Source organism: Copidosoma floridanum, unplaced genomic scaffold (genome assembly GCF_036245765.1).
Source record: "Copidosoma floridanum isolate Cflo_tuat_1 unplaced genomic scaffold, Cflo_Japanese_pri ptg000030l, whole genome shotgun sequence".
In the NCBI taxonomy this organism is placed as follows: Eukaryota; Metazoa; Arthropoda; class Insecta; order Hymenoptera; family Encyrtidae; genus Copidosoma; species Copidosoma floridanum.
Window position 1 is genome coordinate 4,303,115 of NW_028321907.1, and position 14,220 is coordinate 4,317,334.

The 14,220-nt window shown below is 42.8% G+C and overlaps 1 protein-coding gene across 5 annotated transcripts in view; it reads right to left on the reverse strand.

Moving 5' to 3' along the window:
* Positions 1-14,220, reverse strand: part of Jupiter (microtubule-associated protein Jupiter) — an 86,915-nt gene that overhangs the window by 26,735 nt on the left and 45,960 nt on the right. For 4 of the 5 annotated variants that reach the window (XM_089596536.1, XM_089596535.1, XM_089596534.1 and 1 more), the window contains exon 1: positions 947-1,596. The exons of the other annotated variant lie outside the window; for it this stretch is intronic. In XM_089596536.1, the coding sequence (XP_089452662.1) occupies positions 947-1,011 (65 nt within the window). In that variant the 5' untranslated portion in view covers positions 1,012-1,596. Of the gene's footprint in view, positions 1-946; positions 1,597-14,220 lie in introns of those variants that run through there. 5 annotated transcript variants of the gene reach the window in all.

The following is a 14,220-nucleotide window of genomic DNA, read 5'->3' on the forward strand; positions in this document are numbered from 1 at the left end:
ATGGAGAAAATGTTGCACCTGCCGTGCGCGAGCCGTCGCCGATTTTTATTCATTAGTCACGCGGTATATTGTTTCCTAATGACGCGATTTTTTTAGATCACCCGGTATGAAATACTCGGCGTTTTCGTCGCGAGTCAATTATGATTTTTAAAAACGAGCAGTCGATGGCTGATTTGAATATTGAACGACAAGATGAATATGCGATGCGCAAAATGATCTCACCTTCGGATGCTACGGTTTACGAGAAGCCTTTAATGCGTATATTATAAAGAGCGTTTACGTAAAACAATGCGAGTAAGAGCCGAAATGCGACAAAAGGTGCAAGAGATAAGCCAATGTGCGTTTATACTTGATAGGAAAACAATGAGTGGGTGTACAGAGTAAAGTGGATTGTTTTGTCTAAGGTATTTTTTGTACTCTTTTATGTTGATAAATAACACAAAAAAAAAAAAAAAAAAAAAATGCAATGCGCAACGCGGGGACACCCCCTAAAATGGGTTAGCCCAAAAATTTCCGCGTCAAATCTCTACGTGTGACGCGCAGCATCCCAAACCGCTAATGTACTGCATATACACATATAACTCCAAGGGTATTATCGAAAAAATTCTACATGTCTAAATGAAGTACATCACAGAAACGATAGCAGGAACTTAACAATCAAATCGTTTTTTTATTTTATCAGCTTTACCAAATCAAATGATTTTAAACAAAAATATTTTCACGGGCCGCAGGACGTAAGTGTGAATAATGAAAACATTGTTTATTCTCGTAGAAAATGTCATTATGATTGACGAACCAATCGATTTTGTCGCCCATATTTGTCAAATCAGCTCTACTGTCTAGAGTTATTTAAAAGAAAAAAAAAAAAAAAAAAAGATAAGTATGCGTTGTAAAGGGCAAAATTTTCAACAGAAGGGCCCCAAAAAAAGCCAAAAAACAAACGAACCTCTTTTTCCCGTATCCAACGTTGTCGAGCTCGACGTGCCTGTAAGCTGCGTAGGTAGCCATCATAGATACTCCCCCGTCAAGTCCGAAAAGCAAGGAGTTACGAAAAACAAAAAAAAAAACAAAAAAACGAGATCACGAGAAGAAGAAATCTGCAGCCAGGAAGGGTGGGGGTGGGATGACGATTCGATTCAATCCGCAGCTCCCTGTCCTACCGCTGCAGCGATCCAGTTGGCAGGGCTCCAAAAAGGTGTCGTCCTTCCTGCTCCAGTGCTCCCGATGTACGGTATAGCAATATTACGCCGAGCGAGCTTTATCTATATCCCAACCTTGGTAACGGGTGTATGACGTACAACACGTGCCCCCAAATCAAACGGCGAAGGGGGTGCACACCGACCTTGACTCCTTCGGCTTGGAGTAGTAGTAATAGGAGGAGGAGGAGGATGCTGCAGCGCGCAAAATCTCCCGGTTATTGTCAAGCTCGGAAAGCTTCGACGCACGCACGCAAATGTGTGTACAGCTGATGTTCCGTTTCGCCAACCAGCTGATCCAAAGCTCGATCGGGGGTGTTGTTTTTATATATACCAAGGGGCACTTGCACCCGCCGACTTTGCAGGGAGGTGTGTGTGTGGGTAATATGTTGCGAGTCGCGTGAAACCGAACGAGGAACTGACGGCTCGCGCTGGAGTCGCCGGATTATAATGGCTCTCTGGCGCTTCGCCCTTCTCCACCTCCTCTACTGCGCGCGCGCTTTCCTCTCTCTCTCTCTCTCTCTCTCGTTGTATATATACGTGTGTATACGTGGGTACCGCTAGGCTTTTCCTCCCTTGGCTATAATGTGGGTTCCGATGGTTTCTTGCCCCCCACCACCACCACCATCGGATCGCTGTCTGTAGCACCGGCAGCTCGAGACTGTCCGTCTGTCTTACCTGTAGTGACGGCGCGGCTGTTACTACTGATGCTACCGAGCTGTACGCTCGTGTATACAATGGGACCTGATTTTGGCACATTAGCCAATGGGAATCCTATAAAGGGATGAGAGAAAGCTCGTGTGTGTTTTTTCACGGTGTCTCTTTCTTTTCGTTTCATTTGGATGCTGAAAAATTGGTATGCTAGGCGGTACATACATGTGTTTCATGTATTAACGAGCAATGTGGACTACAATGATTTTCCGGAAAATCATCCCTCAGTTTTCAACGACAGCGTCGTTGTGGCAACAAAGCACACGTTTTACTTCAATGTTTACACGTTTATTAATCAATATATGTATAATATATATGTACTCATGCGTCAGATGTACGAATAGAGGAACCACAATGTTATCGTCACAATATACGTACGCCTGTGCCGTCAGCGGCTGAATTGCTGAAAAACATATATCTTATTGACTCGAAAACGGTCTTATCTCAAGATAATATTGAAACGAACTCGTTTTAAAATGCCTATACAATTGTATTTACTTATATTATACATATTCTTGCCAATATTGTTCTTTATTTAGTTGACAATGAGCAACGACCGGTCAATTTTATCAACAAAAGAAGAAAAACCCCAATTGACGGAATATGCGATGTATTTTAACCGACACTTGTTTACGGATTAACAGTGCTGATCCTTCAATAAATCATCTTACACGTAATCAATCAATTAAATCAACCACCACATCTTACTTAACTAAATATAATAATAAACCAAGGGAAAACAACGTAGCGTGTCGAATCCGCGATAATGGACGGACATTGAGGCTGCGAGCAAGCTCGCGCGAGACAAGAGGTATGCGATACACTTAACAACCGTCGCTAATTTGTAATTCGTATGTACACATGTACCCTTCTCTCTCCCTTACAGCTCTCGTCTATATGTATATTATATTATATATGAGCGCGCGGTGGCTCGGTCGGCTGGGTCGTGGATTGGCACGCGGGAGACCGTGGTTCAATTCCCGGCCAGTGCGACTTTCGGGCAAGTACCTCTGTGAGTCTCACATGTGCTTTTTCACCACGCAATGCTCCTCGAGGAGGGTTTAGGCAACCTTCTCGCAGCAAAATTGCCTAATTTCCCCCTACCCCCCCTCCCAGTAATGGGAGGCCTCCCATCCCTCATCCCTTCCTTCTCCCAAGTGCTAAGTGCCCATAGTAGCGCCCTTATTAAAGGAGCCGGACGTAGAGCACTATAATATAAAAAAAAAAAAAAAAAAATATGTATATTATACATATATGTATATATATATAGCCATTGGCATGCTCGGCAATTACAATTGCAATCGTAATGGCGCTAACTGTACACTCTCTCTCCATGTGGTATTAGAAATACCATGGGCTTTTAAAAATACACCTTATCCTACTTGCATATAATGTAAGCGTGCAGTTGGCAACAATTGGAGGCGCAATCTTCTTCGGTATTGTTCTCTTTGATTTTTTGCGCCTCTTCCACATATAATACGTAGGTGCACTGTAATAGTATATTCGGTGGCGTCAAGGGGTGAAACGTGCAACTATGTTATAAATCGTGCATGTGCCGTGTGGTGTATAATAAGAAACCAGCTGCCGCAGCGCGAGTTAAGTGTTATTGCGCCGTTAATTATCATCGACCCAGTGACTTTGGGAAATTTCGTCTTTGTAGCTTTGCGATGCGTTAAATGACTGCACGCTACAGCTGTAGTTTATATACTCAAGGCTCCAACTGTAAGGTAACGGACAGCCTGGAAAAGTATTATTCATCCGAGCCAATTGTTGCTCTCGTTGTTATGTTTAAACGAGACAAAAAATCTGTGCTAAAAACTTACGGTAGGGGAGTGAGGGAATGTCGACGTTATACTGTTCGATCCATAACTTATATACATTACATTGTATAATCGGGTAACGGAACAGAAAAAAAAAAAAAGTGTATACGCTCGCTGCTTTTGAAGATCAATTGAGATCAGAGACACGCGTGGTGACACTCGAGGGCGAAAAAAGGATTTTTAAGAGCCGCCAGCTGAACCAGATCTACCTGATTAATTACCGGCAGGCTTGGTAATCCCAATTGATTGGTCGATCGGAGATTTATTTGACCTTGGCATTAGGTCTTGAACTTTTTGCGCGTTTAATTTTTTTGATTAATAAGTAAAAAAAAACAAAAACTTTTACATTATAACCAGGGATGACCATTCCAAATTCCAAAAGTGTCGCGAACGGTGCCGGTTTTCCAATTCCCGCACGTGTTTTATTCGGTGGGTGATAAAATAATACACGCACTAAATATACGATACGTCCGCGTACACCATAAATCCCAAAACCGGATTGCGATACTTGTAGATTCACCGTCTTATATACGGTATACACACAAGCGAAACGAATGTCTCGAGATCTCTAATGTATGGATTATCGGGGCTTTTAAATTCGCGCGGTAATAACTCGACAAAATGATTTTCAACCGCATCAGCCATTCGTTAAACCGACGCCTGATAATGTTCCTCTGCGTCAATAAAGTAAAAAAAATAATATACTCGTTTCATTTGATGGGAAATTGAATGGAAATATCTAGGTAATCGAGGGAAATGAGGATTTACCCTCGGTAAAAATCCTCGAATCGTAAATATTTACGGCGTGAAAACACAGATTTGTATATACACGCTTTATCTCTCGTGCCGGGGGCAGAGATTTTCTTTCAAAGTACATATAGGTTCAATTTGCATTTTACCAAACAGCCATCGATGAGAAAAATTAAAAAAAAAAAAATCCGGCTCTTTGGTATACATTCAACAAACATACAGCTGTGCGTATAAACTCTACAAATAATAATAAAAATACGTGGAAAAAAAAAAAAACTAAAAAAAAATTTTGGCCCCCGGTCATACGTGCAGAACGTAAAGTTAATGTTTTCAACATGAGATAAATATATAATTTACCCTATAAATTAAACACGGTAAGGTATAGATAAATATAATTGTTATCAAGTAGCATATCATAATGTCTGCAATTGTAAGGGGTTTTTCCAATAATCCATTGCAGTGATGGGGTACAATAGTATTATGTCAGGCAGCATCCCGGAATCTCTATATAATATGTCAAAGCAAAAGCAAGGATTCATCTGAACCGACAACAACCGAGATTATGTCATTCAATATACTTTTGTTACTTTACGTGATACACGCAAATGTAAGTTCCTGCCGCAAAATGTAAATTCGCGAAAGCTCAAACGTCGATATCGCGACGGCAACGTCAGAGTGGCTGCTGCTCACCTTAATCAATACGGCGACGCCGACGCTCTACGTTGGCGGAAGGAAAGGGAGAAAAAGAGCTGGGGAACCCTGCACAGATGATCGCGTTCCCCTGCGTGTATATAGGCACGCGTACAAACTCTCCCTCATCCGTACCTATACGTGCATACAAACTGCAGCGAAGGGATCGAAGACTGAGCTTTTATACTGTGTACATGGGTAGACTCTCTCTTTCTTTTTACTAGACAAAGAGCCCGAGTCTATATCTTGCTCTCTAAGACTACGTTGGCTTCTTTTGTTTTTCCATACCTGTACAGGCAAGAGAAAGGGAAGAAAAAAAAGTCAAAGAGCTGAGCGCGATCGATCTTTTTTTTTTGACGAATGAGGGTGAATAAATTAGTTTTTCTTCTTAAGGTAAAGTATCCATGTACATCACAATTATTGACACAAGCATAAAGAAAAATTACAATTTTATTGGCTCGTGCTGTGTGTGGTTTAAACTTGATGTTACTGAATTTTATGTTATTTCTTAAAAATTTACTTGGAAACAGTGCTGAAAATATCTCTATTTAATGAGAAGTTTTAAATGAGCTCTGGTGCTTGCATGCTCGTTAAAAAAAAAAGAAAAGAAAAAAATGAGATTGCACTTGAGGAAGACGGAGAAACAGGAGCAAAGAAATATAGACCTTACAACGAGTGCGCGGGTAAAAATAGTACACATTTCTATTTCCTCGCGTAAAAGTACAGTTCCGCTTGATGCACACAAATATTCTATGAATTTCAATTTTTTCAACCCCCTCCCCTTTTTTTGTTTATAAATCATTTTCTCGTATCACCGTTATGATACATAAATAGCGACTGTGTTCTAATCCAAAACACAAATACAATGGGAAGATACGGGAAGATAAGAAGAAGAAAAAATAATAAAACCGACTCATCGTGACTGAAAAAAAAAAATTCACTCCAAAGCTACATCAGATTAAGCTGGGGCATACAGCCAAATAATATATTCACACACCCGCCACTAATTACGAGGGATTACTGTAACATTACAAAAGTAAAAAACGTAAACGCGGCGTCCGTCAGAGGAAATTAGGTATGTAAATGAAATTAAATAAAAATAGACGGGAGAAAGTGATCCTCGGTTCTAATTATACGCAACATCCTCCGAAGCGCGTCCCATCAATGGCTACAGTATACGGTGACCACACGGTTCTTTCATGTATACCTATCAAATGTAAAAAAAAAAAAAAAAAAAAAAATAAAATAAAATGGTAAAAGTAGGATAAAAGATGGCGCGTCGATAAAAATGATGGAAGGAGTTGGGAAGATTGAAGAAAGATGACTCGGCTGTTTTTGCCGCCTACATCGCGTCGTCACACTCTCTTTTCATTCACTTTTCCCGTTGCTGCACACGTTATTACACTTTGATAGCTTTGATGCTACCTTGTTTTTTTTTTTTTTTTCTTTTTCTTTCTCTCGGAATTTTACTGATAGACAACGAGGAAGAGCCAGATTTTGTAATTTCAATCTCGCGTAAACCATACGTCCGAGGAAAAATTGTCGAAACGGAGCAATCATCATCCCGACGCGGATAAAAATACTGCACAACAGCGCAACAATGGAATCACCTGAAAATAGAAACGCGAGTGAAAAAAATAAAAAATAAAAACAGTAAGCATATCTACACTCACTTTGACTACTCGGACGAGACTTTCTTCTCGAGGTCGAATAAGCATACGGCTCTGCCAAGAGAGCTAGAGAGAGAAAAAAAAGGAGTAAAAGTACAAGTGCACCTGCGCATCTCGTTGTCGAGAGATTCTCATTGAAAAAGAGAAAAAAAATTAAGCCAGAGAAAGTTTTGGCTCGAGCTTGAAAATCAGCGCGACAATCGCCGCTGCAAGGCTTGACTGAGTTATATACTCTTGCTCCGCTCCCGCGAACAAAAGAAGATGGTACCCACTTGCAATTTTTCAGTGAATCACACCCGGTGCCCCTACATTGGCGGCCGCTATTCCCCCTCGCAGCCCTTTTCACGAGCGACATTTCGCTGGATATATCTGTCCCGTTATTGCACGCGCACGCGCCTACAATAATAACACCATAAATCCCGATTGCGTAGCCCCTCGGGGCATGTATGATTTTCGGCACTGAACTGACGGTGAAAAAAAAAAAAAAAAAAAAAAAACCCTCCCCAAAAGGATTTTACAATCACATAAAAAAAGTAACTGTTGTTTTACACGAAAGCGTCGTCGTGCGATTGGCTCTCTGTTGTTGCAACGCAAACTGCACCAACATAAACACCATCAGTTTTCCAATTATACATTTGTATGTTGGTAACGCATCTTACTTTCACCTATCGGCTCTAATGGGGGAGGAGGAGGAGGAGGCCCCGAATCTTATTAAACCATTCATCACCTGTAATTGTAGCGAGCATTTTGCAAAAGCAACCTCCTCTTCCTCGTAAAATTTCAATTAAATTTAATGGTCTTTGAAAATTACAAGTGCTTTCTCTCCCTCTTGCTTTTGCGTCCCACGGATAGTGAGTACATATATATGTACACTCGTGTCGGATTATTCCCAAAAATCGGTAAACAATCAGCTCCAATCCTTAATTTCCTTTGTTCTCGCGGCAGTCGAGCCTTTCGTACTCCCATAGGGGGAAAAATCATAATTACAAATGTAAGGCACGCCGAGTATATACACGTAGCACCACCTAAACGTACACCCATATCCCTTGGGAGAAATAAATAGAGAGAGAAAGAGAGAGTCTAATAAACACCTCTGTCAAGCCTTTCAAATCCTCGGCGCGGTACTCGTTGGTACAGTTAAAAAGAAGTCCTGGCTGATATACATTACAAACACAATGCGCGCGGGCGATTCCGGCCGAGATTATTGTACCCGCGCGTTTCATTACGGCTGTCAGACCCAATGGAAAACACACGTATACTCCCTTTCCTCTGCGAGAGAGCGAGGATGGTAAAATTTAGAAGAAGGGCCGACCGTATAAATCGTGATTCTAATTATTGATTACGGAGGAGGCAGCCATACAGTTGGGAGCCGTGGCTCGCGAATCTCGGCCGAATCGTGAGTTTGGCTGGACGGCAATTTGTGTGCAGTATTTTCCTTTTTTTTTTTTTTTTTTTTCTTTCCCCCTCTTGAAACCGATGCACGAGGGAAAAATCGGCGCCCTCCGATGATTGTGATGCTGATGGTTTTTTATTTCGATCTGCCCCAACTCTTGTCGCTACTGCGGGGAGTTATTACAACGGAATGTGAAAGTCTGCTCGGTCTTGAGGATATTATGAGACCGGGAGATTTTCGATCGCGGGTGCGAGATGTACACACGTTTGTCTTTATTATTTTCTTTTTTTTTTCCCGTTTTCATGACTCGGAGCTTTTGAAAGGAAAGCTCGAGATGATAAAGGTGCCGCTCAACGGGTATCTATTTTGATTATTTTGGACGCCCAAGCGATACATCTCGTACAATGTATTGTATATCATTACCAGCTAGCGCGAAAACATTGCTACCGTGTACATTATACGTACAGGTTTTACTTCCATTCGGGGCCAGAAAAAACGTGGACGAGCCATATTATGCGTGTATATGTATATATATACGTATGTAACCAACAAGTGAGTATAGGTACTGGTAGAGACGAGTAAAAAACCCAGCGTTTTACTTTTTGCGTTTTTTGTTTGTCCTTCGCGAAAGACGGCTCTCGAGATTGCGAGCGCAGAGAAAAAAAAGAAAAGAGGGATAATTGCGCATAATGACGGCTCCGCGGGGGGATATCTGGTTTTATAAGAATGGATTTACATCCGAACAACGCCGGAAAGATTCACGTGCGACTGCCATACGTCGAGAGTCTGTACGAAGATACACATGTTTATATTTCATGTATAAAAAGTAAGAAAATCTTTTGCGATGTGCGGCAGGTGCGACTCTTGCTCTATATATTTGCGTGTGTGCATGCGCGTGGATATATACACGTGCTTTCATTTAAATTACAATCAATCTTCGTCTCAAGGAGGAGACTGATAATTGGGAATAAAATTTTCAATTGCTACAATAATCAAGCAAATGCATTTTGAAGGACATTACCACCATACTCGAATGGGTATATATATTGTATACAAAATTTTTGTGTATCACCACGATTTTTCCATTGGTTTGAAAAAAGGGAGAGAGAAAAAATAAAAACAACTCGTGCACGACGTCGACGCCCATTAGGACGAAAAAAGAAAAAGGATAATAAAGTGTGTCCTGCACGTGCGTTAACACACACTCACGCGCGCGCGCGCTCGGAGAGGCCCTTTAAGCCCTTTTTCCGGTCGGACGCAAATTAAGTGAAACCCATGCATATATATAAGAGGAGATGAGGAGTAGGAGGAGGAGAGAGGAGTAATTTCCGTCGTCACGTGTGTGATTCGCTTCGACCGCGATGACCCCTCTGAAACACGCGCGGGCGCACAAACATATTTTGCTGCACTTGACGAGAATCCGTTCGTTTGCTTTTTTTTTTTTTTTTTTTTTTTTTTTTTTTTTTCCTCCCTTCTTTTTCCTTTCCGGGAAGACTGGCTGGCTGGTGGTCAGCCGTCGCGCGTGAACGACCATGACACGGCGACGCCCAAGCCCGTCCACTGTCTACTACACACCTATATGTACCTATATACCCCGGGGAGAGGAGTCGAAAGGGTCATTTCGTACATATACCGTCTGGGTGCACAATGTACTATAGTATACGAGGAATAAAGACAAAGACGTGACTTTTTTTTTTTTTTTTTTTAAACACATAATATTCGGCGTGTGCTCCTTTAAAAAGTTATCCAACGTCATCAATGCCTCTTGGAAGGCGATATTTGCGTGCCGTTTGTTCCCTCTGTCGTGCCGGAGCAGGGACCAGAAGTTTTTAGATTAGTTTTTGTCGCTCCGAGTCATCGGGGTGCCTACAGTGCACCACCCCCGTATACAATATATATACACATCACGTCGTACTAACGACACTTAAAGCCCAAGCGATTCGAAAAGCCATCCTCCCGCTCTATACGTATGGATTGCACGATACATCTCTACCGATGGGGATTGGGGTGGAAGAAGTCAAGCCTATACACAATATACATACGATGTGCGCGTTATTACGCGGTACAGCCAGGCCCGGGAGAATCTAAGCACACGCGGGACAAGAGGAGGAGGCGGAGGTGGCGTAGGAGTGCACTCGCGCGAAAAACTCGAATTTCCAAAGCCCACGGCTCTTTCTTTCTTTCTGCGTGCATATATATTTCATGTCCCCACAGCACGCGTCACTCGGTTCTATACATGTATATATATATATATATATATATACACCCTCCGCGCACATGCGGGGCTTGCAATAAGGGCGACGTCTACAGGGGGAGAATTCTAGTAGCGCTCCCCTGGGGAGGGGGGGTGTCTTTCCACCCTTTGTCATCCGGCCTTTCCATACGCGCGTGTGTGTACACTGCAACTAACGATCCACCCTCCCCCTTTCGTCAGGATGCACGCGGAGCTTCCCTTACACTTTGCCAATCTTCCTAATTAATTCATTCGGTAAATGGTGTATGTATATATATGTACGGGGAGGATTAGACTTTTCTCCCTCTTTTTTAGGGGACAAAGTGTCTCTTTCTCTTTTTTTCCTTTTTTTTTTTCCATTTCACGGGGCGTTATTAGCCACGGAAATTTACCGTCCAAGTGTGGAAGACGAAGGGGCGCACGGCCGATGGTTGCGGATTCTTTTTTTTTCCATTATTAGGATTACGGCTGCAATACGCGCACGTGAGTCAAGGGGCGAGACAGCTGCGTCGCCTTTTAAAGGATACGAGCACTTTGTTTTTTTTTTTTTTTTTTTTTTTTTTTAAACTCAATCTTGGCAGTAGAGGAGAGCGGCAAGTGTCGGAGTTTCGCGAGTCGTTGCATCTTATGTGACACGCGTCGAGTTAGTCCACAAGAGAGTGTCCAAGTCAAGCACTTGCGGAGTATCGCAGTATGGCCAAGAGACGCGAGTGATCCAAAACATCAACAAAGGAGTTTGCACGAGTCTATAATGGGTGCGCCTGTGGTTTTAATCGGTGGATCCATTGTAATGTACGCAACAGATGTATAGTGGAGCATGCACCAATGTGAGAAAGTAAAATCTGGATTTTCACGCTCAAAGGGCTCGGCTGTGTGCAGTTGAGAGAGAAAAAGAGATACGCTCGTGAGAATGGATGCTCCACACCTCGTGTGCTTACGTGCATTTTACCCAATTATGCAACGATATAACAATAGAGACCAGCCGGCTCGACTAAACGCTTTACATATATGTATGTTATATATTTTTGTACGAGTGTAAAAGGCGCAGGTGGATAATCGATGCGCGCGTTACGTCGCTACTTCAAGTAAATGCTCAGGCGTCGCTTACGTAACGCATGTATATATACTATGGGGGTTTCTTCGACGGGAGAATCACTCTGTGCACCGGAGAGGAGGAAGAAAAGACGAGTTCACTCTTTGTGCAACAATAACCGTGCCCGGCACTATATACCCGACGAGGGTAACACGAAACCGCGAGTTTCACTATCTGCTCTCCAAAAGGGGGTAAACGTCGAAAATTTCAGAGAAAAAAAACAAGGGGGGAGAGACCTGACCGCGGACGAGAGTTTTTTTTTTCTTTTTTTTTTTTGCGATTGCGTAACAATTGCGTCGATGAAAGTGCTTTCTGGGGATCTAATTTCTATATGTATAAAACACGCGAGTGCATTGAAATAAAGTTTAGTGCGGTTGGCATGCGTTTTGCTCTTTCCCTCCTCTCTGTAGGCGTATCGAGTGTGCGTGTCTTTACATTTATGTAATTAGGTATACGCATGTAACAGATGCATATATTATGTTTTCTCTCCGTGACCGGAAGAGCAACTCGAGAGGCAATCGATGTGTATAATGGGCCACGTAATCATCATCACGCACGGAAAAAAATGTCGCGAAGAGCAAAAACAAGTGGATAGCATCGGAAAATACGAGAAAAAAGTGCCTCCTACGGGCGATGTATCCCACTTTTCCCTCGTCGTCTCATCTTCCGTAATTATTTTCATCTCCACCAGCTCGGTGATTTTATTTTTTACTCGGAAAAAACACAGCGATTCCATAATCGCGCGACTATGGTATAGTTGAAGATCCTCGTTTTTTGCGCGCGTGACTCCTCCCTTTTACCTCTACGTGGATGTATATCCCTTGACGATGGAAAAAAAAGCGAAACAGTTATATACGCCGTTTTGAGAAAAACTAGGGGGTGACCCGTTCGTACCGCGAAAATAGCGCGTTTCGCGAAACCCCAGGGCGACTAAATACATACGCTTGTAAAAGGTCCCGTTCAAACCGGGCTCGTTTCGATACACTTGTATATACGTGTATACGTGCAACTCACGCGAGAGCTAGTTTAATTGCCGGTAATTTTATTAAATTAGCCTATCCTACGAAACGTAAGGAGGAACAAAACGAAATGCAAACAATAACAACACAAAGCGCGCCCGGGGGACTTTCGCTGAAATTAAACGCGCGCAATTATCATATTCCGCATCTGTCGAAGGAAAAATATAATTATAATTAACGAAAAAAAAAAAAAAAAAGCCAAGTGGCACGATAACATCTTTTCTCTTTTAACAATCCTCTCATTAGATATTCAATCGACGCCGTTTACGGATTTCGGGCCATTAGAGCTCCCGACGTCGCATTTAGGTTAAACCGTACGCCGTTTTTAATTTGGCTTCGTGTAATAAATCACGGCACGGCGAGGATTATTTTCATGTCCACCGTATGAAAGGATGATGGGCATCGCAGCAAACGAATTCGAAAGGGAAAAAGAAAAAAAAAAAAAAAAAAAAAAAAAAAGGAGAAAACCCTCTTCGTTTCGCGTCGTTACCCGAGAACACGTACGGACAATTAGGCGGAAAAATGCCCGCAAATGAGCTTTCCTGTACACGCTCGCACTGTTTTATCTGAAACGGAAAATCTCTGGCATAACTCCACACAGTGGCTCGACGTCGCATTCAAAGCCCATCGATTCGCCCAAACATTGACGTAACTTTCCCAATGTCACCGTTTAAGGCCCAACCACATCCGAGAGGGTGTACGTCCTGTGGGTACACGTCTCAGAAAGAGACAGTCCCGGAAAAATCAATCGGCCGATCTATCCTGCCTCGCGGAGGGAAATCTCCTCCCCCCCCCCCCCACCGGCCTCGATCGCACGGAGAGACGCTCACTCGTTGGCGGCAGTAATCCGCGGCGCCCATCCATCTCTCCGATGGTCCATTCTCACGAAACAGTGGATAAGCCTCGAGGCTGTTGTTAGCCAAAAAATGAATATCCCGCGTTGCATCCACGCCTCGTTGCGTAAAATCGATCGTTTCCCGCGTCAGCCCGACGCCTCTCCTCGTTCAACGAGGGATTGTTTCTTCGCGGGATTGATTTCCAACCACTTATCCGCGCTTCATCGGAGTTTATTGGCTGCGCGGATGAAAACCGTGCATTGGAATATCGAAACGATTTTGAAAAGGGTCGGGCTGTGCTTTGTAAATATTAATCCACTGCTGGTGGCTGGGAGTATATGGGCACAAAGAGAGGATACGAGTATCCGTAAAACAATCCAATACTTGTATCATACGCGGTACAGGTGTACTTTCGTCCGAAAAGTCGATTTACGCGAAAAAATAACTGCTCGTTACTCGGTGCGAATTTTTTTTCTTTCTTCTCCTCTTCCCTATATACACCTACAACCCAAAGACCTCGCCAACGAAGAAGAAACCAAAGCTCAATCACAAATTCAATCAAAGGAAATTTCTCCCGATCGCTCGCTCGACGTTGTGTATTACGTGCACGCGTATGTACGAGTTGTTTGCAAAAGAAGCATTTCTAGAAAAAAAAAATGAAAAGAAAAGCGCGGCGCCAAAGGGTACAATATACGAGCGCATCAACGGCTAATCGGGCCTATACGGAGTATATTTATACTCGGCGCGCGGGAGTATAGGAAATCAGCGGTGAAAGTTATTGGCTGAAATCGCCCGTGAGAGAGAGAGAG